This window comes from Parasteatoda tepidariorum, chromosome 2, assembly GCF_043381705.1.
Source record: "Parasteatoda tepidariorum isolate YZ-2023 chromosome 2, CAS_Ptep_4.0, whole genome shotgun sequence".
In the NCBI taxonomy this organism is placed as follows: Eukaryota; Metazoa; Arthropoda; class Arachnida; order Araneae; family Theridiidae; genus Parasteatoda; species Parasteatoda tepidariorum.
Window position 1 is genome coordinate 8,920,921 of NC_092205.1, and position 26,559 is coordinate 8,947,479.

General features: G+C 32.6%; 1 protein-coding gene across 48 annotated transcripts in view; it reads left to right on the plus strand.

Annotated features, from left to right (window-relative positions):
- Positions 1-26,559, plus strand: part of LOC107456393 (focal adhesion protein tensin) — a 348,273-nt gene that overhangs the window by 313,197 nt on the left and 8,517 nt on the right. For 13 of the 48 annotated variants that reach the window (XM_043039853.2, XM_043039849.2, XM_043039856.2 and 10 more), the window contains 10 exons: positions 2,222-2,392; positions 7,028-7,526; positions 8,997-9,216; positions 12,017-12,177; positions 13,377-13,633; positions 17,248-17,369; positions 17,573-17,708; positions 20,006-20,051; positions 24,333-24,475; positions 24,614-24,700. In XM_043039853.2, the coding sequence (XP_042895787.1) occupies positions 2,222-2,392; positions 7,028-7,526; positions 8,997-9,216; positions 12,017-12,177; positions 13,377-13,633; positions 17,248-17,369; positions 17,573-17,708; positions 20,006-20,051; positions 24,333-24,475; positions 24,614-24,700 (1,842 nt within the window). The remainder of the gene's footprint in view (positions 1-2,221; positions 2,393-7,027; positions 7,527-8,996; positions 9,217-12,016; positions 12,178-13,376; positions 13,634-17,247; positions 17,370-17,572; positions 17,709-20,005; positions 20,052-24,332; positions 24,476-24,613; positions 24,701-26,559) is intronic. The other 35 variants (XM_043039855.2, XM_043039852.2, XM_071177110.1 and 32 more) reach the window with 8 other exon arrangements.

Below are 26,559 nucleotides of genomic sequence, written 5' to 3' on the forward strand. Positions count from 1 at the left end.
ATTCTTTTGAAAAACGAATTAAATGAAAACACGTATTTCGAGCTGTGGCCGAATTTAAAACTCAACGATGACAATTTTTCTTCATTTTAAGATGGCGTTGCTTTGTTAAATTGCTTGCAATTTTACCTTTTTTCCCTCTATTTCTTGCAATTTTTTTTAATTTTGTAGAATTTAGATGATTTGTATATATAATTGTGTTTCAAATGTTAAACAACTTAAATATTGAATAATTTAAGTAAATTTTAAGAAAATGTGCAAACTGAAGTTTGCATAAATAATTTTTCAAATGTGAAAAGATTTTTAAAACTGATTTTATAGATATAAAAAGGAATTAATAAATTTATTTATTTATATTTATTTAAAGTCAGCAAGGAATATATTCTTGATGTAGAAATCATATATATTGCGTGCGCGTATGTGACCAATGGCCTCTCTTAAAACCATTGTGTTACTTTAATATTATTTTCTTTTAGATTTGGTTTTTATTTGTTACTGATTAACTTCTATCATCATAATATTTAAACTTCAACTTTTCCTAATTTCTTTAGTTTAGATTATTTTAGTCATCTTTTTTTCTGTTGCCTAATAAATATTATTTTCATAATTTTAAAGTTCGAACATCTGTCTATATTTTTATACATGATCTCCACTTCTGTCAATGCATATTAAAAAATGCTGTGACAGTTTTTGTATATCCACGTCATACCACCTCCCCACCATATTCTTGAGAAAGCGCTCAACTTCACCTTCAACCTCGTAGTTGCAGTTGAATTGCCTTCAATTGAACAGTCGCTCTATTGCAACAGTTTTGCAATTTCATTCCACACTCACCCTAAAGTCTAGACTTGCAACTGAGAGACTATCAGTCATTAAATATGTTAAAAGAACATCTGAGTGGAAAGACGATATAAAAGTTAGGGCTCAATTTATTCACAGATAATTTCAACTGTTATGACGTGACCAGGCAATATCTGTCGCAGTGTTCGCAAAAATACATCGACTGGAGTGGCGATTTTTAAAGAAAAATAGACAAATGTTCAACTTTTAAAATATTGTTAATATTATGAGAAATAAAAGCATTTTTGTATATCTGAAAAAAATAACTGATTTCACATTTTAAGAGTTCGGGAAACCGAATAAACGTTCAAGGAGGTTTTAAAATTTGAGCTAAACATATGCCGTTTCTTTATAATCACCGAAATACTTTTAAAAAAAATGAAATCTCGATTTTATCTGTTTAATATTATAAGGATTATTTTTGTGTATGGGTGATTTTTCTAACACTTTCATTATATTGTTGTTGTTTGTAAAACTTGCATTGTGAAAAAAAATTAACATACTACAACTTTTACCTGCTTGCGGAAACAAAAAAACATAATTTATTTAATGATAGGAAATGACCCGTTTCAGGAAACGGGCATCCCGTTTCAGGAATATTGGCAGAAAAAATATCTTATTCAATTAGTACTTCATTCTAACTATTAAGTCTAGTGGGAATAATTGAAAAATAACAAACGTGTTTCCATTAAGTAAACTGTTCCGCCGTTCATTCACGCAGATGATTTTATTTTTGTTAGGAAATTAACCGATTCGTTTTTTTGTTCTTATACTTTTTAAAGAATGTTATTACAATTTGATTATTAGTATAACAAGTGAATAAAAAAAGAAGAAAGAAAGTGAAATCACAGAAAGCGAATCTATGTATTAGTGGTTCAATAATTTAACCAATCAATGAACGGAAAAATCGGCAAAAAAGTAGTACATTGACGAATGAGTGAACGCATCGATAAATCTGCGTATCAGAGAATAGCAAAATAAGCAGTGAATGGGCAAATCAGCTAATTGCAATGGAGTGAATCAGTAAATGCGCGAATAGTTTAAGTGTAACTTGAATTTAATAAAGATATTTTCTCTTTCATAGCTTCCTTATTATTATAGGTGTATTTATGCTTTTGTTGAGTTAAAGTTAGATATTGAAAACCTACTTTTTTAAAAAATTTTACGTAGGCAACCATCATTCAAATTAACGAATCAGTGAGCGGAGAATTCAGCGTAGTAAAAGAACGCATCGATAAATCTGCGTATTATTGAATAGCAAAATCAGTGGATGGGCAAATTAGCAATTTCTCTTTAATTTTTAAAATATTATTTCCCGCCATAGAATAGGCGAATTTTGATATTTTGACGTTATTTTTGGACAACCAAAACTTATTTACAGTAGTTCTTTATACAGAAGGTCCTTTAGATGGTAGTTTGTACGCTACTGTCTCTAAGAAGAAATACGCAGACGTACTTATTCATCCACAAATGACCCATGACCCTTTCGCAGACGTTGAAGGTCCCCACAGCATTGACTCTGGCATTTCCTCAAGTTCTGGCATTCGTAATGTTGGTGAGTTTATGTGGTTAATTAATCTGCTTTCATTAACTATTTTGCTCTTGTGCATGGCAACTGATATATATTCATGCCTGTTTAATATTTGCTCTATAACAGACTAACGTTTCAAAGAAATATTTCATTTCGCTTCTTATTTTACAAGAATTTTTCATTTTTGAAATGAAATTATATTGAAAATAAAGTTTTGCATAGTTATCAAACGTAGTAAATAAACTTATTTCATTCATAAATGAAATTATATTTCGTAATTATTTAAATATTTATCAATATCTAAATGTATGTTTCATTCAGAAAGTTAAATTTTACTTAGTTAATCAAGCATGTAATAAAAAAAATTTGTATACTTTTTAAACATAGGACTGAATATTGAAGTTATTTTGTAATTTTTAGATTAAAACTAACTTTTACGTAAGAGTTATGTTTTTAAATAGTTAAGCATATATATAGATATACTGGTGGGAAAAAAATCCTAACACCACGGAAAAAAAATCTTGTAGAGTAATGAAATTTCAAAAATGCGTTTGACTGAGTAATATATTTTTTAATTAGTTAAAATTTCAAAATCACAGGTTTGTACAATTAAGTGAAAAATCATTTCAATTTTAAAATACTAGTACATCGATAACTGGTGTCACCACCCTAATTTTGAATGCAAGCATGCAAACGGGCATGGATTGTGTCATACAGATGCCGTATGTCACTTTGTGGGATGGAGTTCCATGCCTGTTGCACTAGGTCAATCAATACCGGGATAGTTAATGCAGGTTGTGGATGACGCTGAAGTCGTCGTCCTATCATGTCCCATACGTACTCGATGGGTGAAAGATCAGGTGATCTAGCAGGCCAAGGCAACATGTCGACATTCTGTGGAGCATGTTGGGTTGCAGCAGCAGTAGGAGGGCAGGCGTTATCCTGTTGGAAAATACTTCCTTGAATGCTGCTTATGAATGACAACAAAACAGGTTGAATCACCAGGTTGACGTACAAATTTGCTGTCAAGGTGCATGAAATAACCATGCCAGTGTTCCTGTTGTCATAGGAAATTGCTTCCCTGACCAGGTGTAGGTCCAGTGTGTCTTGACCAGACACAGGTCGGTAGCAGGTGCTCACGTGTCCTCCAGTGAGCTCTCACTCGACACTAATCACGTCGTAAACGGCAGTGGTTTGGAGTGAGTGAAATGGAAGTTACAGAACGTTTCGCTCGGAGCTGTACTTGAAGTAGCCGATTTGTAACTGTTCGTTGTGTCACTGCAGTGCCAGTTCTGCTCGTTGTGTCACGACTGTTCAACAACGTTTATAAAATCAATACGGGGGACTTCATGACTGGAATGTCTGGGTACATTTCAGCTGCAACTTTTCAACCGTTGTCTTTGTATTTAGAAATCGAAACGATGAAGTAAGTTTTAAATCTCTTAGATTCCTATAACGTAAATTTTCTCTCTTTCTCTCTCAACCACGGTTATAATATAAAATCATGCACACATTACGACTCAGTCTTACTGGAATACCGCGGAAAGAAAATCCACCTTCTCGCTGCCCTATTAGACATGATCTACGTTCTAAGTCTGTCAGCTGTTGATAATGGCTTCTTCGTCTTCGTAAAGGCATTCTTGACTAACAGCTACTAACTATTTCAAAATTTAACGAAAAATAATGCTCACGACCTGTAGAACGCGTATTTAAAGCAACCCTGAATTCTATGTTCACAGTGGCGCTACTGGAGCCACACTTATGCGCCCAACGCTAAATTACATCATCTTTAAGTTGTATAAACAAGCCCACCTAATTTAGTTTATCTAACACAAATCTTCATTGGTGTTGGGACTTTTTCCCCGTCAGTGTATATATGTATATATATATTAAACAAATTGCTGAATATTAAAGTTATTTAAATATTTTAGATTTTATGATTAATGTTTCGTAGTTACCAACTTCAATTCTTGTAACAATTTACTTATATGCAACACTTAAGCTCGGATGTTGAATGGTCAATGCTTTTTTTTAGATGCTAAGGAGATTTTTTTGTTTTTTTAATGCGTAACGTTATTTCTTTCTTTATTATTTTTTATATATATATAAATAACATGCAATGATTTTGGAGACACTGAATTTATGAAACAGTTGTTATGCCTTTTATTGAGTGTTATTGAAGTTTCTCTCTTGAACTAGAAGCACGCTACAAATAGCGAAACTACTGTAGTAGTTTCTTTTTTTCGTAGTTTGTAGTGCAGTATGCTACTGTTTTAAAAAATAGTGTAGTGTGTAATGCGGTACGAAACAACTCTAGTTTGTAGCGATTCCAGGCTTTTACTTTTAGCTTTAATTTAATAACGAAACTAAATTCAAACGCAATCAATTTTTCAATTCCGATTGGTACATATCTTCTCGGGTCTGTCAATGAAGGCAATGAAATTGCCTCCGTATTACACGTTTCGAATAACGTGCTGCTAATATTTAAATATTTACTAAAAATAATTTTTTACATGGAATTATCTTTGGATAAACGAATTTGATAATTGTATCCAAAAAGTTTTAATTCGCTTCAAAAGTTCTCGAGATATAGCGAAATGCGCAAAAAGTAAAATTAACATTAAGGGGTCCAAATTTTGGATCGCTCTCCTGACCGAACAATTCATGCCTGACCGAGCGGCCATATTTTCTAGATTGCGGCTATCCCCTAAATTTTGGAGATCAGAAATCCGAATCCGGCGGAAGAAAATGGTATGTTTATTCAGAGAAAGCAGATTTTTGTGCCTGATTTCGTAACTTAAAATATCGTTAACACTAATTAATTAGCATATTTGAGGTCACTCCCTTTAACCATTCAAATTGAGTCCTAGAACTTGAAGATCCGATCATTAGATCCAAAATTATTCAAGACGGTCCGTTTTTTTTTCTTTTGGCGCACTGGTCTTAGGGGAAATATATATATATTTCTTAGAGGCCTTATATTCAAAACCTTTTTTAACATGCGTATATAAGTTCTACTAAAATATAATATACTAAAATAGTGAAGAAGTGACTGCGTTTCGAAAGTAATTTGTAGTTAACTACATTTGTAATTAAGTAGCTTAGGCTAACTACAAAAAAATCTGTAGTTTATCCTACCTCTGTCTAGAAAATATAGCTTTTAAGATGTTTTCTTGAGCCAAAAGTTTTTGCCAGCATTTTAAAAGTACGCACCAGGTAATTAAGTTGAATTATTACCTAATTTCTACTTAAAAAGGTGAGGAAAACGCGGAACTATAACTAGACTAACAGAGCTTTGTTCCTTCTAAATATTTACCTTCTAAGATGCCACAAGATTAAGAAGTCCCTTAAGACTCCAAATATTTGCCTTTATTATTAAAAAAAAAAAAAATTTTTTTTTTCGAATTTTGTTTCTGAAATCGAACAAAGTAACACTCAACATTAGTAGCTTTCAAAAATGCGGAATTTTGCATTTTTTTGGACCCGCTTAAATAATCCTAGTGAAATATTGAACTTATTTTCTAATTCTATAACTTAGGTTTATATAAAACTTTTTGTGTTGGGCCTTTAGAAAACAATGTTTTGAACTTTAAAATATTAAAAATATTTAAAAAAAACAAATATTGATAAAAAAATTCTTGTGGCCTAATCTATTATATTTTTGGCAGCACAATTTGCAATTTTAGAATTTGCCTATATTTTTCCTTACCTGTTTATTTATTATTTATTTATTTTTCACGATTAAGAGCATCACTATTGAATTGTCAACATCCGAGTTTTAAGAATAATACATACTGCGTATCCCAAAAATGTCCTGCGATTTGAAATATCACTCGGAAAATCGGAAGGTAATAGAAATATACAGAGTTCTGCTCTCTTCTTAGGGAACTAGATAATTTATTCTAGTTATTACGTTTGCCAACAGACCCGCAGTGGACTAACCGTTAAGACACGGTCTCCAGTAGAATACTGAGATCGAGCACCACTGGCTGCGGTTAGTGTGCGGGTGGGTGACCACTTGGATCAGTCTAAGAATGGACCGAGAGTGTGCGGTGTTGATCCTCTTTAAACTGTTCTATCGTAAAGTGCTCGACTTTGCGCGCAGGTCGTCGGACTACCGAAGCGGGGGTGCCATCCCCTCTGCAGAGGATCAAGCTTGTGATGGGATGTCTTCGGATCATCCTCAGGGATATTTCCCAGACCGTCGCCAATAGCCCATTATGCAGCTCTAGTGCGACGTAAATAAACTACGACTGCGACGTTTGTCAACAGATTGCTCTACTGAATGTAAAAACTATAATAAAAATAACTGTCCGTCAGACTATTCGAATTGAAATGATTGCACACGCATCTAATCATTTTGTTAAGAGACTTCACCGCATTATTTTTGCAAATGATGTTATTTTGAAAACACAGCTTTATACATCTTAAAGACTAGCAGCTCTATCTATTGACCAGCTTTGTAGCTAGTTTAGAAAATTTTTGAGAATAGATCTCGTTACCTGGGCATATCGCAGCAGGCTGTAAATTTCTATCGCCTTCCGATTTTCTTTAATAGTTTTCAAATCTTCAGATGCTTTTGGGACACTCAGTTGATTCAACATAAGAATGCATTACTATTTTATACTGAAATCAACTTTATATATGCTGAACCACCAGATGCCGAGAGCCATAATCCCTCAGAACGTTCCACATCAAGAACGACTCCTTATTCGAATTATAAAGATGATCAGTCGGAGTTGGACGAACTAGTTAACGGTATGTTAAAAGAAATCCAGTCAATACCCGACGCACCAGTGTACAGTACCTTAAGGCCCTTCACAGCATCATTAACCACGCAGCAGCCATCTAAAAATAGAAACTTTTCCAGCATAACTACCACTAACGCACCTAATGACTATTCAATGCCGCATAATAATCCAACGAGTATCATAAGTGTAAATGGTAATAAGCAAGTTCTAACTGAAAGTCCATACAAATCAGAGACCGTCAGCTACACAACCACCACGAGGAGAGATGTCTTCATCGATGATGAGGAGGACATGCCATACCACGCCAGGAAGTCCACGTCGCCCTTCACCTATCTCATGCAGAGTCCTGCGCCAGAAAGGAAAAGACTGCTGTCTGATGGACACCAACCATTGTCAATACAGGACAGGTGAGAAATAATTCTTGAAACTTAACAATCTGTTATTTTTATTTTATGCTGTATGGGGAGAATCCTTCTTGAAATTTAACGAACAATGTTTTATGCTGTATTGGAGAATCCTTGAAACTTAACGAACAATGTTTTATGCTGTATGGGAGAATCCTTGAAACTTAACGTACAATGTTTTATGCTGTATGGGAGAATCCTTGAAACTTAACGAACAATGTTTAAGTCAATTAATTTTTTTACGTTTACACCATTGTTTGGATAAATATGGTTGTATAGGTTCTTATGATTAAATACTTGAATTCTGTAAAGCGTAATTATTGCCTCGAGTTATTGCCTCGTTTGAATATTTTTATCTTTCGTCAATCACAATTACTTCTTTATTTTAGTTATTACTTTTGACAAATGCAATTCATTACCAATACTATAACTCTTTAATAGTAAACTGGCTATTAAAAGTCAAAATTATTTTATTTCTACTTTGCTAAGACATATATCATTGTTAAGCTAAAATGTTCGTTATGATGACCTGTCAGTCTCTCTTCACGGCAGCCTTCCTATTTTGCCCTGCAATAAAAAAAATTTACCATAAATGATAAAAAATTCAAAATTAATATTTTTATCTATTTGGTAATTTTATATGATAAGCTACTTATTGCAAAAGATTTTTTTTTTCAAAATTACATTTTGTTGTATCAGTTTTTGAAATTCTAATTTAGCGATCATAGAATTAACAGTAGAAAGGAACAAAGTTGTTGAGCCGCTTTTTTTGAAATCTACCTTGAGGCACTTTCGTTGTTTTTTCATTTCCACGGCAGTATAAAAAGCTGTTAATGTAACTTTAATTGTTTTTTGAACAATCTAATTTTTAAAAGATTGAGCTTCGGGGTGCGCAAATTTAGGACGACTTCTGTCATCACGTCTGATAAAAATCTCGTAGTTGAAAAATCTCGTGCAATTGAAAAATCAACGCAAGCGACAAAAAATACAAAATTGAGATTTTTATATTTTTGCAACTTTGTGTTGCCAGCTACATATTGCAAAAGAATTTTTTTTTCTAAAGTAAATTTGTTTAAAAGTGTCAAGTTATGCCGTGAGGCGGCGCTCATGTCAATTTCATCAGTTGTGTTCAACTACGGAACAAGGCGCATTTCGCTGTAACTTCACAATGATCCTGTCAATTTTATATCTTTAAATTTGTAAATAAATTATTATGTGTTACAGTCCTCTGACTCATCAATCGATAGTATTAGCAGTAGCGTTCATAGCATTAGCATACCACTTTTCTCAGAATTAATCGTGAAGTACTTACGTTGTTTTTTCATTTGCACGACAGTACAGGCCACCATGTATTCACATTTAATCAGAAATACATACACGCTGTTTTATTATTATTATCACAAGCAGAAATGAATAGAACAATTACACAAACGATAGAACAATTGCAATAGAAGAATTTTGTTCTCCCTGTAGGTACAAAGACAATTCCTATTCGTGGCTTCAGAGGCAGCAGGAGAAGTTGAAGGCTCGCAAAGAAGGAAGGGGATGGGAAGACAAACATCAGAAGGAACAGCTAATGCTGGATGAACTGAGAAGGACACAGAAGAAGACTGTGACGAACGGAGAGTCTTTAGAAGACATCAGTCTAGGATTGGATTTCTCATCTTCATCCAGGGAAACATCTCCTTCCAAGGTGATTTCAAACTCTATAGCTTTAGTGGTGACCCGCCTTTAACCTGACTTGAGCGCCTGTTAATAATTTGGTTCTTTTTGACGACCCACATACAAGCTCTCCCAGTAAGTCCCAAAACAGTCGCACATTTTGAAAGCGCCGCGGTGGCTCAGGGGATAAACCATTCGCCTCCCAATGAAGTGACCCAGGTTCGAATCCCACTGGTTAGAAACAGACTCCGCACCCGGCTTTCCCCAACCACAATGTAGACGTAAAATAACCTCAGTGGTGTTATGAATCCCCTTGCTGACAGATTAACCATGGGAGATTTTCGTGGATTTCCTCTCCATGTAACGCTAATGCGGGTTAGTTCCATAAAAAGTCCTCCCAATACTTGATACAGGAATTCCCTTATCTTCTGGATTGGGTTCAAAATTACAAGGATTCAGAGTTGAACATAGGTTATCTTAAACTCAAAAATTAGATCGGCTGTTTAACAACGGTTATAAAATAAAATCAAACATCTTGAGAGAGCAGCTGTGGCTCAGGTGATAGAGCGCTCACCCCACAATGAGGTGTCCCAGGTTCGAATCCCATAATAATGGTTGATACGAATTCAGACAGATCCTGGGTTAGAATCCCCTTGCCGTCTGACTAATCGGGTTTCTTCACGTAACGCAAAGCGGATAAAAAAAAGTCTTTCACGAAGACTACTTAGTCTCAACGCTTGATCCAAGAGTTCCCTTGTCTTCTGGGTTCGATTCAAGCTTGCAATGCTACGGAAGTGTACATTGATTGACTCAGGGTCGACTATGCAAAGCAGGTTATAAAATAAAATAAAAATCTTGAGGAAGGAGCATGACACTAAAGTTTTCAAAATATTCTCGTCAAATATTATTCAATCATATCAAAATGGTGGTTGAGCGCGAGTAACTTCAAAATATTTAAAAAAGAGCTTCCATTTTTATTATAGATTTTTTTTACCCTGATTTGAAAAACTATTATTAATAATAATATTTTGTCTGACAATATTTTTTTATGATGTTTTGACTAGTTAATTAGTTTAAAAAAGGAAGCTTCTTGTTTCTGAAATGAAAATTGAGATTGAGTTCGATTACAGCAGTTTTTTTCCCCCACATAGATGCAAGTATATATCTTCAATTTTATGCAAAGCTCAATTTTTTACCGACCACGAATTGGCTGCCAGTACCCGCTAAATTTTGTTTAAATATAATACCTAGTATAAAAAGGACATAATTCTGAGAGATATCAGTCGTCTCGCTCATTGCATAATGAGTTTAAAAGTTTCTTTTTACTATACCAGAGATGCCAACTTGCTCCGGAAAGCGGATAAATATTTTCAATTGGCCGTCTTTTAATGTAAGACTCTTCAGTTGTTCTTGTCGTAGGCCATTAAGGCAAGGGGTGCGATTGTTCTTGTTTTCCAGTGGCTCCATCTATTGCCAAGAATTCGGCTTTTGTCACACCTATGCGTAACACCCGTTTATAGGGCGAATCCATTCATTCATCCACAGAACGTAATTTTGACCAGAGAACTATTATTCTCCATTTGAAGTACCTCCAGAGGTGTAATTTGTTACGGAAAATAGAGGACTTTGTGACCCGAGAGATTTAAAGTGCGCCAGTTTCCATTTACTACACGGGGAGTCTTCGGCCGACTGGATTCAAACTCCCGTTTTCACGAACGTAAGTCCAGCGCCCTACCAACCAGGCTATCCCGGCCGCTCTTTGTTTATTATATTCATTTTATAGGATTTTTACTCACCAATACTTCTAAATAATTCAAAACTTTATTTAACACGCCGCTTTGTTACAGTTGAGCCTTTTAAAAAGTTGGCATAATTAACTGAAAATCTGCAAATTTTAGTTTCTAGTTCGCTACCGTTTTTTTTTTTTAAATATTAGGGAGATTTCGCAAATTTACGCAAGATTTTTAAGTAATAACGCATGCGCTCTCTTAGTGTGCATGCGCCTGCGAAAAAATACCAAACTTAACGTAAGTGAAAATAATAATTTCGCAAAAATCCGCTAGTTAAAAACGCTAACTTAGTGGAATATTGTTTTAACTTTGACTACAAAATCAAAACATTTACAAAAGACGTAGTCGATCTCTTCGTTCAACCAACTGTTGTAATATCACACGATTCATTTCTAAATGTCATCAATATATTTCTTCAAATTCTTATTTCATGTCCATGTTTTTAAGTTCGAAAGTAGGTTTATACAGAAAACAACATTTAACAGCTAAAAAGCTTGTAGCTTTGTCGCCAACATAACGTAAAGAGACGTAGCATCTAAAATAAACGTGAGCATGCGCAGTTGATTCAAGTCTTGCTTACGGAAGCTAACGAATAAAATGCGAAATCTCCCTATTTTGTCGTATACTGAGTAGTTGGCATCTCTGCAATACTCTAGCATGAATCACATTTTTCTACAATGACTTCGTTGAAATTTCAATATATTGCATTGAAATTCCATTATAATCGCCCGTTTTCCCAAGACCATGGTTTTTCTAAATATTTAAAATAACTAAATTTGAAAAAAAAAAAGTATTGAACCATAATTTTTAATTAAATATTAACCGAAATATTGTGTTTTATCTAAATTACATCTGTAAAGATTTACAAATTTTTCTCAGCTTTGTCTACATTAAATTTTTCCTGCGTCGCGGAGAAAACGCTGCATTTTTTCTTTACGCTGCATTTTTTCAATTGATGTATTAATATTTTTACGCTTTTGTTGATGTAATAATATATTTATAGTATTTACATTTCATTGATGTAATATTGTCTATTTTTAGGGCTTAAGTTACACGCTACCTTTACATGTAAATACTTACAACGGTCACGTGTCATCTAGCCAAATAGCTCCTATGAAGCCTCCAGTCTACAGAAACACGAGTGCCCCATCCTCTCCCCTCTTACCCCAGAGGAGTAGCAGCAAAGATGTTACCCGCTACAGGTATTTCATTCATTTATTATCCTCACATAATCAAAAAATAATCCATATTACGCACCTTAAATTCTAATCAATTTCATAGAAAAACAACACACTATCCAATTTTGTTGAAGAAAAAATATTAAAATAAGAAGTTGTTAAATTTTTTTTTCTTTGAACAATGTACAGTGCGCAAAATAAAAAACGGGGATCCGCAAAGAAAACAGCAATCTGTGAAATATAGTCCCCATAGTTAGGTCAGGAGAGCGATTCAACCCTTCAATCTTGATTGATGTTAATTTGACTTTTTGCGCATTTTGCCATGTTTCGAGAAACAAATCGAATAGTGTTTTCTCACAATTATGAAATTCTTTAACCCAAAGAACCTATGAAAAAAAAATTAATTTTAGTAAATATGTATTATTTTTTATTGTTTTATTTAATAATAGTTGGAAAAAAAATTTGAATTGTAAGGAATACAATTTTTTTACATCATTTTAAAGTTTGTAATTTTACATGATAAAATACAAAATTTGAACGAAATCCTTTGAATAGTCCCTGAAAAATTGAATTGAAAAATTTTAAAAAATTCGCATATTTAAAATTCGATTTCACTAGTACTATTTAACTGATCTCGCTGAAATTTTGTATTTTGCTTACTTTCAAATGATGTAAAATGACTTACTTTATTCAAAAAATTAATTATATGCAAAATTAGTTTTATGCATTAATTTTATGCAATTAATTTTATGCAAAAACTTTTAAATCCGTTTAAAAGTTCTCGAGATATGGCGAAATACGCAAAAAATAAAATTAACATTTTGAGGTCGAAACTTAGGATCGCTCTCCTGACCAAACTATGGGGACCCTATTTTCCAGATTGCCGCTACTCCCTATATTTTGGGGGTCAAAAATCCGAATTCGTCTAAAAGGGTAATTTTATTCAGAGAAAGAACGTTTGTGTGTCTGATTTCGTAATTTAAAATAGGGTCTGCACCAATTAATTAGCATATGTGAGGTCTCTCCTTTGAACTTTTAAGAATGAGACCTAAGACGTGAAGATCCCATCATTAGATCAAAAGTTATTCAGGAATCGTAAATAATTTTGCCTTTTACTTTAATCTGACGTCTTTTGTTACTGAATTTTCTTATCACTTCCTATGTTTGACCTGTTGATGATTTTTTACTTTAAAGAATCTATATTTAGGGTTATTTATTTTCAGATATCCTCAATTTCAAACTCAAAGTAAACCCATAACAAGGCAAAACTCAGACACCTCATACGATAGAGAAAGACCATTCGTCACAACAAAGAAAGCTCATCAGTTGGCGAAAGAACAGATCGCCAATAAACAAACCTCTCCTCACAATGTAATCGCCTCCTCAACTGTCTATGGGAATGTTTATTCACCCAAACCTGAATTTTCAGATCCAGGTCTACTAGGATTAGCCAACAAATCAAACGGATTACCAGACACAGGTACTTTAGATGATTTTTCTTATTAGCATTTAAGTTCTTTAAGTGTTGAGTTTTTTTATTTTGAAACTAGTGCGTTTCATTTTTTTCTGACACAGTATCCTCAGCCTGGGAATATTTATTCCGAAAAAAATGAAAACCTTTAGAATTGTAAAACTGTTTGTTTCTAAATATCAGTCCCTCAGGGGCAATGGGATATTAACTGTAAGCAGACTGGGAACACTGAATTCAAAGATATTTTAAACCACAAGAAAAAATAACATCTGCTTTATTTCTTAGTTTTTTATTTAAAAAATACCACTAATATCATATAACCCTATCTGTGGTTGTAGAATATCTACGAGGGTTGTTTTTTAAGTAAGGGCCATTTTGCTGTGTAGTCTAATAGGCGACGCCTGCGCCGCAGCGAATAATTGTGTCGTGTCCCGGCATTCTTTATAATTTTTTAACCATCATCGTTGAACAGCCAACCCAATTTTTTGGATTTACGACTACTTATGTTCAACTCCGTAGCCTTGTCATTTTGAACCCAATTCAGAAGACAAGTGAACTCTTGGATCAAGTATTTAGAGAAATTTGCCAATTTGAAACTCTCTCAAGAGGTTTGATTTGATTTCATAACCGTTGTTAAACGGCCGACCTAATTTTTGAGTTTACGATAACCCATGTTCAGCTCTGAATCCTTGTAATTTTGAACCGAATCCAGAAGATAAGGGAACTCCTGGATCAAGTATTGGGAGGACTTTTTGATGCAACTAACCCTCATTTGCGTTACATGGAGAGGAAAACCACGAAAACCTTTACCTGATGGCAAGGGGACTCTAACCCATGATCCGTCTACTACTGAGGATATTTTACGACAGCACTGAGGTCGATGCAAGTCGGATGCGGAATTTGTATCAAGCCATCGCTGGGATTCAAATCCGGTCATCTCATTGGAAGGTGAAGGCTCTATCCTCTGAGTCATCGTGGCTCCCCGACATTCTTCGGGAGCAACTGTGCTCAGTTGCATCTGTGTAGGCAAACTGTACGGTCAGTTCCGTGTCTTTAAAATGTTCAAATTTAACACATTGCCCACCATGAACTAGATACAGTCAGTGACTTGTTTTAAGTAGCAGAAAACCTGTGTGCTGCATACATTCACTGGCAGATTTGCGAAGTAGCAAAATTCTCTGCCATTCTGGTACTCCATGACAATGACTGTCTACACAGCTCAGTCCCGAACTTTATTTGGACTCTTTTGGCTGGGAAGTTTTAGACCACCCCTCAATTCAGCCCAGACCTTGCGCTAAGTGATTTTCACCTTTTCCGATGTTTCTAACATCATTTTGGTAGCAACCAGTACTATGATGATGAAGACATGAAAACGGTCATGACCTCTTGTTTATCGGAAGTTACTATAATGAGGGTAGCTGTGGTAACAAACTTGGCAGCTAAGCTGCAGAAAAAAAAGAGAAACGATGTAGAATCTGAAAATAAATTCACCTCTTAAAAGTTTTCTTTCGTTTGGTTTTTATTTTCAAACGGCCCTTACTTAAAAAACATCCTTCGTATTTATAATCTGGAATAACCTATTTCTAAAACTATTCGTCACTAGCCTTTATCATCAAATCAATTGTTTATAAATTATTTTAATCTTGACGGTGATCCTATTACTAAAAGGTCAGAGTTAGAAAACATTTTTGTTCCTTCTTATTTTAAATGCTAGTATTAATTTAAAGTGCGTATAATTATTTTTAAACTTTAAATCTTATAAAATGTGTAAAAATACAGAATGTTTTGTAATCTTGCGTTAAAGATGTAGATTTTTAAAAATCATTTTCAAAAATGAAATCAATGAAATATACACATTGAAGAACAAAAATTAATGTTTAAGTGTGGAATAAAAACACAAAAAGTAAAGAAATCTTGTCTTCATCACTGAAGCAATCGAAAGTAAAATCATTAAAACCAGTTTGATTTTCTGATAAAACTTTGAGGAGTTTTTAGTGACCGCTTTCCAACTCCTCTCTGTTTGGACGATCAATCAAACCAGTTTTGTGTTTTCAGTCCCGCCTTCTTCACTAGATTCGTTGGGTTTAGATTGATTCATTTAATTTGATTTAAATTTGTTTAATTTTTTTCTTTCTTGGCTTAAATATTAATTTGTGATCCCCTATGAGTAGTACGCTTTTTACAAGGATTCTTGAAATATACAATAAAAGAGATTATTACGGAAAACCCAGTTTATATGAAGCGTAGTCATTATGAAATACTCAAATATGAAGAGCGATCAATGCGGAACATTCTTTTTATATGAAGAGTGATCATTATAAAACACCACATTTAGGTGAATAGCAACCCTTACGAAATACCACCCGGTTTACATGAAAACGATCGTTACGAAAAATTCCGTTTATATGATGAGCGATTATTACGTAACATCCTATTTATCTGACGAAGGATCCTTACGAAACATCTCGTTTATATGAAGAAGGATCCTTACGAAAAATCCTGTTTATATGAAGAAGGATCCTTACGAAACACCCCGTTTATATGAAGAAGGATCCTTACGAAACACCCCGTTTATATGATGAAGGATCCTTACAAAACATCCCGTTTATATGAAGAAGGATCCTTACGAAACATCCCATTTATATGAAGAAGGATCCTTACGAAACATCCCGTTTACATGAAAAAGGATCCTTACGAAACACCCCGTTAACATAAAGAAGGATCGTTACGAAACATCCCGTTTATATGAAGAAGGATCCTTACGAAACATCCCGTTTATATGAAGAAGGATCCTTACGAAACATCCGTTTATATGAAGAGCGACCATTATGGAACGCCCTGTGATATGAAGATCGGTCAATGTGTGACACCCCGTTTATATGAAGATTGATCAGTACGGAACATCCCGGATCATTACCGAAAATCCGGTTTATATGAAGAGTAAACATTATAAAATACTCCGTTAATAGGAAGAGCGACCATTACGGATCATCTCCTTTAAATGAAGAAAGATTCTTACGAAAAATCCCGTTTATACGAAGAATGGTCCTTACGAAACACACTTATATGAAGAGCCACCGTTACGGTATGACGAGCGATAATTACGGAACATCCCGTTTTCTGAAGAGCTATCATTACGGATCTCTCTGTTAAAATAAATATCGATGTTTAGAAAAAAACCCATTTATACAACAAAAAAAAACGATCATTTAGGAAAATCCCGTTTATATCAAGAGCGATCATTACGGCGCAACCCGAATCATACCCCGCAATTAATTTATGGAAAAAATCGAACATATGTTAAGAAACGTACATTGAACTGCAGAACTAAATATAATAAACTATAAAACTGAAGAATATTGAATTTTCAGAAACTGTTACACATTAAATGAAGTGTAAAAAATGTCGTTTAAAATCATTTTTTAAGAGAATCTGCTTGATAAAAAAAATGTTATTCAACATAGCTTGTCAAAAAGAATCAACCAGACGTTTTTTTTTATTGTAAATATTTCTATATTATTAGATTTTTTTTTAAAAATATTGTTTACCATTACTATGCTAACAATTTACTTTTCTCTAATATGTTAGTTAACTGAAGAGTACGATTTTTGTTTGAATTACAGCTAAACTCGATAAATTGGAACAAACTCTTCAAGCTTTGTCAGTATCGTCTGCTAGTTCCACAAACAGTCCTCGAGATCATCAAGGATCACCCCTACCATTCTCTCAGTCAACTCCCAACAAGGTTTGTATCTCTTCCCTTCTCAATTTAATATATTATTTAATGCTACAATTATAAAATTAACTGTTGCATTTTTAAAAATTCGAGACCATTATACTATATGCTTTGTAACTATATACTTTGTAACTATGTTACTATATACTTTATAAGTTCCCCTAGTTAGTTAACTATTATGTGTAAAATGTTCTATATTTCTTCTTTTTCAGGGTCATTATTTAACTGAAAATTCATCTTGGTCCCCTTCAGTTATTGGATCAAGCCCCCCAAGCAGCCCCTCTAAGATGGACAGACCTATTACCCCTGCTTTCCCGGTGCCACCCGCTACTCCTTATCAAAACCAAGGTAAGGAAAACCATTCATTTATTTATGTTACGTTTAGTCATATTCTAAGGAAAATCAATAGTAGGGGAGAGTGGGGTCAATTGTAGCAGGGTACGATTGTAACAGAGCAAAAATTTCGAGTGTCGGGTTCTAGATTTGGTTCCTAGGTGGCGCACAAGGTGTATTTAATAAATCTACATGTACACCCCTGCTGGCAACCATTTTTATGTACTTTTGAAAGAGTTACATCACAAAAGATATTTTCACGCTACGTAAGTACTTTTTTTGGTATTAGAATATTATATTGTAACAAAGTAATTTTGTTTAAACAAATAAAAATTAGTAACCGAATATTTAAGTGGACACCTTAATTAACATTTCAATAAAAAAAAAGATCAGTTTTGCTAATTAACTAGCATTGTTTTTAACAAATGAAGCTGAAATGGCGTCTTGGGGACGATTGTAACAATAAGTAAAGGGACGATTGTAACAGCTGAAAATAAATAATCTTATGTTTACAAACCATTACTTAACTCTTTAAGAACCACCAATAGTTTCCTATATCATTTATATTATGTTGCATGTGCATTATTTTATTTGTCACCTTTCACAGCATAAATTAAAATTTTTAACCCCTTAAAGTTAAAAGCTTAATCCTTTAGGTCTCTGCTCATTATTATTTTTACTCCTAAAATATCACTACTATTTTGATCAATAAAGAAATATATCACAACTATGATAATATGTATAATTAACTATGTTTTAGTTGAATTTATGAACTGTTACAATTGACCCCTTAAGTGGGGACAATTGTAACAAGTGCTCGACTGTCAAAAATTGTTAATAACTAATATAATAACATTTAAAATTAGGTATTTTTTTTCCAGTAGAGGATAGTCTACTTTACTCGTCTGTCAATTAAATACTAATAATATATTGGATTTTTTGTTAGTTAAAAATAGTTAAGTAAAAAATGTTACAATTAACCCCACTCTCCCCTACTCCTTATCAAAACCAGAAAAATAAAACCATATTTTCTTTTAACTTTTTAATTTCGATATCACTAAAAGTTAAATCTCACTACGCATATTTTATTTTATTTTATAACCGTCGTAGAACTGCCGACCCAATTTTGAGTTTACGACTATATATAGTTCAACTCTATATATAGTCTTGTAATTTTGAACCCAATAAAAAAGATGAGGAAGTTCCAGGATCAAGTATTGAGATAAACTAGCCTTCGTGAAGGACTTTTTTGGTGTAACTATCCCGCAATTGCGTTACATGAAGAGTCAAACCTCCCACATTTAGGCCGACGGAGAGGGGATTCTAATCAATGATCCATCTACCACTGAGGATATTTTACGTCAGCACTGTCATTGGTGCGAGCTGAATTCGTATCGACCAGTCATCGCTGGGATTCGAATCCGGTACACCTGATTGGGAGGTGAGCGTTCTATCCCCTGAGCCACCACGGTTCCGCTACGCATATTTGAAAAATGTAGCACTATCTGATTTCGGCATTTTTGTTAACCTTTATTTTAGTATTTTAAATTATGATGGATTCTTTTGTTGTTGTACTCACAGCTTTTAGATCTGCCAAACTAAGTTCTGCAAACAGTTGTTTCTGGCCGGGATAGCCTGTTCGGTAGGGCACTGAGTCCGTGTCCGAGAGTTTGATCCTCACCAGCCGAAGATCCCCCGTTTAGTAAATGGTGACTGATGCACGTTAAATCTGTCGAGTCACCAAGTCCTCCATGTTCCCATAACAAATCATACCTCTGGGGTACTTATCCAGGAGCCTCCTTGTCTTCTGGATTGGTTCAAAATGACAAGGCGACGGAGTTGAACATTAGTAGTCGTAAACCCAAAATAGGATCGGCTGTTCGACGACGGATATTAAACAAAAACAGTTCTTTTTTTCCCCACAAACATCCATTTCTATACTCAAATGTTAGATTCACTCTCAACTTTCAGGTATACCTATTTTTATTTAATTGCAATCATAATTAATATGTAATTTTTCTTGAGATATGAAATTTTTTAAAGTCAAGTTATATGAAGACCAAGTGGAGAGAATGATATATGCCCATAAAAGCTGATTCGGGGGCAGAAAAAAAAAACGACGCTCATCTCCACTGTGTAATAACTATCGGGAAGAACTGATTTTCCAAGTTATTGGTTTGTCGAAGCTTAGTAATCCTCAAAATGTTATAAATATCGACCAAATCGTCATTTTTGCAACAAAAAAAAGAAGACATAAACCGTCCTTGTTGTTTATATAACAAGAAAAGCAATAATATGTTTTTTTTCTTTAGATCCAACGTGTTCCAACCTGCCTCCAAAGAGTCCTTTACTATCACGGTAATTAAAACTTTCTATCTTTTTAACTTTATATTTTGTTAATTTATGAATTGGGTAATTGCAACTCGAGATTTTTAGAAAAATAATGATGAATGGAGAAGCAATTGTGAGGTTTTGTGATTGATGGGGCAGAGCCTCTTAGTTTTTCAAAAAAATTAAAATCGTTTTTGATCTACTGTTGAAATAATGTCTAAACATCTATACCATTATACAAAAATGTGCAAAGGTGGCTATTAAATTAAGGTTCGGGCTATTGAAAACGTGCAAAAATTGAGAATTATTCATCGCTTTAAATAATTTTCATCGGACTGGAAAAAATTTCTCCAAAATGGTGTTTTTTTTTTTAATGAAATTAATATTTTTTTTTAAATATATAAAATGTTTGTTCGCGCTTAAATCCATTCAATTCTTTTCAGTTTATTATAACGGTAAAGTTATATTATACTTAAATAGCGGCTTTTTTATTTTACCTTGCCAAAATCTTTGAAATAGCTCGAATGAATGATATTATTAGAAGCAATGTCATAAAATGGTGCACATTTTATGAAAACTTCCATTTGGATACTATAGTATACTGACAAAAATATCTCATCTTTAATTTAATTTTTTAACTTATGAAATAATTTATTTTACAGTTGAAGATTGCAAATAAATTAACCAAAATTTTGAAGATAATTTTACATTTTATTTATAAATTAAATTTAAAAAAAATAAGTTGAATAAAATTTTTTTATTTATTTAATTTTGAACTGCATTTTTATTTACTGTCTAAATAAAAAGTAAAATAGTTTAATGAATAAGTTTTAATTTTGAAAAATGAAATTAAATTTATTAGGTCTTCCTTTTTTGTTTAATGTTGTACAAAAACATTCCATTAATGCACTTTTTTATGTGATTATTTCCCTTAATAGCATGCCTAACCTATTAACTTGTTAATTCTCTGTTGTGTAACTATAAACTTGAAAAGTGTGATGTCAATTAACAATCTATGTGTGTGCTCACTAATCCGAATTAACATTTTCACTAACTAGCTATAGTCCGGGCCATAGATTCACTTATAGGGAATCCTTCAATACCGGTCGCAGGTGGTCTTGTATGGTTGAACCAGGTTGGAAGTAAGTGCAACTCACCATGTGTTGCATGATCAGCATTTCACAAAATTACGGCGATAAGATGTTTTCTCTTTATAGCATGTTCACATTTTGCATGGGGCGAACCCTTTTTGTGACTTTTATTTTTAATTTGTTATATTTTAATTGTTAAATAATTTTCTGCATATCTAATAGCTTAACGCTAGTGATAAGTATATTTACAATAAATAAGAAATTCTGGACAAGAAATTGCATGTCTTAAACTAATGAAATCTAACTAAACTAAAAATCGTTTGATAATATGAAGAGGAAATAAAAATCGATGGACACTTACGGGGTGTCCTGTAATCACCGTCCTTAATATATATTTTTATGATCCTTGTCAAAAAAGATATAAAAAAGTATGCACATTGGAGATTACAAATCAAGATTTCAGTGAAAAAAAAACTTAAAGCAATCGAAATATGTTGAAGCACTTGTTATTAGTGAAGACGAAATAAAAAAAAATATCAAAAACAATTTGTTTGCAGGAAGTGTCTCTAATAATCGCCTTTCAACTCCCTGGTAATTAAACAAATTTTTGATATTTTCACTCCCTTTTTTCCTCAGTCATGTTTCGTTAGATTTCGATACTATTTTGTTGTTGTTTTGTTTGAATAATAATTCGCGATTCCTAATTTTATATTACTTTTTTAACTTCATTTTTAATAAGGTCTCTAAAAAAATATATGTTTCCCACATTGTTCACTGAATACATTACTATGTACCCCAAGGAAAAAACGGAATACCCTGAATGACTTTTGATCTAATGATCAGATCTTCACGTTCTAGGACTCAATTTTAATGGTTCCAAAGGGTGACCTTAAAAATGCTAATTAATTCCTGCAGACAATATTTATTTTAAATCACGCAATCAGGCACAAAAATGTACTTTATATGAATAAATATACCTTTACCCCATAGTTTGTTCAGGTGAGCAATTCAAAGTTTAGACCCCTTAATGTTAATTTTTGTGTATTTCGCTATAACTCGAGAACTAAGCGAATTAAAAAAAAATTTGCGAACAATTATAAAATTTGTTTGTTTAAAGATAATTCTATACAAAAATAAATTTTAATAAATATTTATTATGTTTTAGTATTTTATTTAATAATAGTGCAAAGAATAGTAAGGTATAAAATTTTATACATCATTTTAAAGTATGTAATTTTACATGACAAAACACAAAATTTGAGCGACATCGATTAAATAATTCCTAAGAAATCGAGAATATTCGATCGATTTCATTTATATTTTGTTATGTGAAATTACATACGTTAAAATTATGTAAAATATTATTTACCTTAAAATTCAAAATTTTTCGCCAATTTTTAAATAAAATAATAAATATTTTTTGTATAGAATATTTTTTGGACGAACGCATTTTATAATTGTGTGCCAAAGTTTTTTAATTCGTTTAAAATCTCGAGATATGGCGAAATACGCAAAAAGTGAAATTAACATTAAGGGGTTCAAATTTTGGATTGCTCTCTGGACCAAACTATGGGGATCATATTTTGGGGACAGAAATCCGAATCTGTCATGAAAAATATATGTTTATTCAGAGAAAGTACGTTTTTGAGTCTTATTTTGTAACTTAAAACATCGTCTACTCTAATTAATTGGCATATTTGAGGACACCCCCTCAAGCCATTAAGTCCTAGAACGAAAAGATCCGATCATTAGATCAAAAGTTATTTAGGGTGGTTCATTGAAATCTCTTAAAGTCTCCTGCAATATCTCAGACGAAGAAAATTCCATTAAATTATTATTAATTTAAATTCAGCCTAGCTGTGTATTTGAATTTCGTACCACCATTACCTCTCCCCCCTCCCATAAAAAAAATTGGATATCTAGAGCATCCATATTCTAAACTTTATTTCTCCCTAGCTATTAAAAATTTTGTGTGTGATATTTTATTCTTTGCTTCTCCTTATATTTTAAAAATATGTTGTGTGTGGTGTTTCTCCCTAGCCTAGCTATTAAAAATGTAGCATGTAAAAACATTCGTAGTTTAATTGTCTGCAGCAGTGTCATAAATTTTGACCAAGAGGCAGTGTGTCACAAAATAGTCAGTCATTTGAATATTTTTAAATTCTTGCATACCACAAATGATTTTAGAGTTTTTTACGTAGTATTTATGTTTAAGCGATAATAGAAATATAAAAAGATTAATTTGCCAAAATTATTTATTTGGTTTCTAAGGACCATTTCAAAGAGTATAAAGTTAAATAATTATTTTTTTATTGATTCATGTATTTCATTTGAAAGATAAATATTATATTGTGGATGTGATTCGTAGTTGAAACGAATAGTGAACTTCCGCACTTTAAAACCTTGCTGTTCACATAGAAAGTTTCGCTTTTTACATTATGCAGGGTGTTCCGTAAAAACCGCCCTTAATATGTATTTTTAGAATCCTTATCAATAATGAACATAAAAAAGTTTTCTAATTTGGTACCGTCGCAAACAACTGAGGAAAAAAACAAAGCGATATTATCGAAATCTGCCGAATTACAGTAGAGGAAGGCAGATGTAATAAACAATAAAATAGATTTAGTAATTGGAGTTTGAAGATTTTTAGTAACAAACCTGCCTTGTTACTAATTACTCCAGTCTTTCAGTAATGCCTTTCTTTTACATTGGTTAAATATTAATTTGGCACCCCCAATGTGCCTACTATTTTGTTCTCGTTTTTTATTAGGATTCTAAAATTAATATTTAACCAAGAACTCTAAAAATGTATAGTAAGGGTTTTCTTTACAGAACAATATATANACCTGTTTTATCACCTGAAAAAATTGATTGAGAGGGGAACACAAATAATTTAAAACACCTTCAAATTTTATCCCGTAATTGAAACTGGTTTTGATATTTTCAATCTTGTTTAACCTCAATTGATAATCCTCAAATTTTGATTTTTTCCTCCCTTAAAATTAAATCATTGCTTGAAAAAATCGCATATGTGATTTATAATACCAATTTACTTCATTTTTTACAAGGGTTTAAAAAATATATATTACGCGCAGTAATTACAGATCACCTTATACATACAATATAGCATATATTAAAGTATTTTGTGACACTGCCTCTCGGATCATTATTCAAAGGGTTGTACTTAAAATAAAACTCAATTATATTTCTTCCACAGTAAGGATCGCAGTCCATCACCGGCCACCTTGATAAACTTTCACGATATGCCTGGAGTCCCTCGAACAAACAATACCAATGGTCAGAGTTCACCAAGTGTTTACTACGGTCAATCTCGACCCTCCAGCATGGTTTCCCTAAATGGTAGGAATTCTATTATTTTTTGTTTGCACCTTATTTGAGGTCTAATTTAAATCTATGCTTAAAATTCATTAATGTCAAGTTTACTAATCTTTTCTGGAATTAGTTATTGTACTTGATTAACATTGACTTTCTTTTCAGAAGGTACTGATATAATTCATCAACATCCAATGTTTGTGAAGGATACATCTAAGTATTGGTACAAGCCTAATATTTCAAGAGAGGAAGGTGAGTTAGTGTGTTACTTTTTCGTGTCGTGGTTACAGATTTTCATGGTTTTTCTCTCCTTGTGACGCAAATACGGTCTCACTCTAAAAACACCTCGATCTTGTGCACGAATCAGGAGGGAGATTTTAAGTATTTATCATATGTAAGCGCAAGCAAGTGATCAGTACTTAAAAGTTTCCTTGTTTTCTGGGTTGGGTTTGAGGTTATGACTATTTATGGCCGGTTATAATATATATAAATAAACACTTTAATTTTTCAAAGGAATTCAATCTTTTTCTATTTATGTTAAAAATAAAATAATTAAAACAGATTTTTTCTTTTTTTAAAAATTTTGTTTGCTTTTTAAATCCTAATAATTGTCCGAAAATTGAGTAGTGATATTACATAATAAATACGTAAAAATATTTGATATTTTGATCAGAGAAATGAGTTGGATTAAAAAAAAAAAAAGAATTTTGTAAGGTACGAAAAAAAATTATTATATTTGGGTTGATATTATTCAGAGAATTAAGTTTGATGAAAAATACACAACGTGTTATCAAACCATGCCTCATAGAATTTACGTGATTTTATCTCACACAATTGTTGTAATTTTTTTTTCCATATCACTTTATAGATAACAGTTACGAAATCGATTAAAAACCGTTTGTTTTCATTACAAAAAACAAAACAAACGAATATATAGTTTCTAGTCGATTTTTGTCTATTATTCTAACGCATTTTTCATAACTGTTGCGCTAACAAAAATATTTTTAAACATATGCCAGCTATAACATAACGTTGCGTTATCATTTTTCACTTTTATAAGAATTCTATTTATGGAAATTTTGTTTTTAATCGTAAACAATGTGACGTTTTGATTCACAGAGCAGTTTCCCCAAATATTCATTTCGAAATATTCTTTTACATGCTTGACATTTTATAGTAATATGACAAGCGGAGAAATTAGAGTTTTAATTTTGGGTGACTAAAATTTAGTAATTTACGAATGATATTTTAGTAAACCATAATATGGGGGAGCTAATTGGACACCCTATTCTTAGTTTCGATTATACGACATTGAATTCGTAATGACAACATTCGTAATGGTTTTTCCATAAAATGCATAGTAGAATATAAAAAAAACTTAGAATTAATAGTTATCAAAATCCCCTTTCTTATTAATAGATTTTAAACCGAAGCTTATTGTAATGTAGCATGTCGTCTTCTAAATCTTTCTCCGTCTTAATAAGCAATTTTTATTCGTAATGAAAATTTTGTTTTATTTTTTTAACATCTGTATTTTTGCATTAAGTTATTAAAAAAACGATATCCGTTTCTGCTAGAATCGAGATGCATCATACATTGTAATTTCGGCGAATATTGATTACACACAGAAGGGGAAATCGTTATGGCCAACAATTATTGACCTCACAGACAATGACTGTAGCAATAAATGAACGTTTTGAACAACTATTTACCTATTACCTTGTATGAAGAATCTTTTTTCAAAATTCCAAAGCTATGCAAATCACTAATTAATATTTATGCAAATAAAAGATTTTAAACTTTGACCAATCATTATTAAAGTCAAACAGACAACAAAAAACTGCTTTGTAGATTTGGACTGCAATAGTCTTTCTAGAGAAAAGACCTTAAATCTTCATTTCAAATAAACTGATTTTTAGCTGTCCTTTACTTATTGAGCACACTATTGATGGGTCAAATTTGAATGAATTTTTGCCATTTCGCTCAAATATTTGTGACATCTAATCTTCATAATTTTTATTTTACAAGGATTCTAAAAATATGTAGTAAGAGCAGTCATTACAGATCACCCTGTATTTTAAAACGTAATTCAAAAAATTTTAAAAATATGC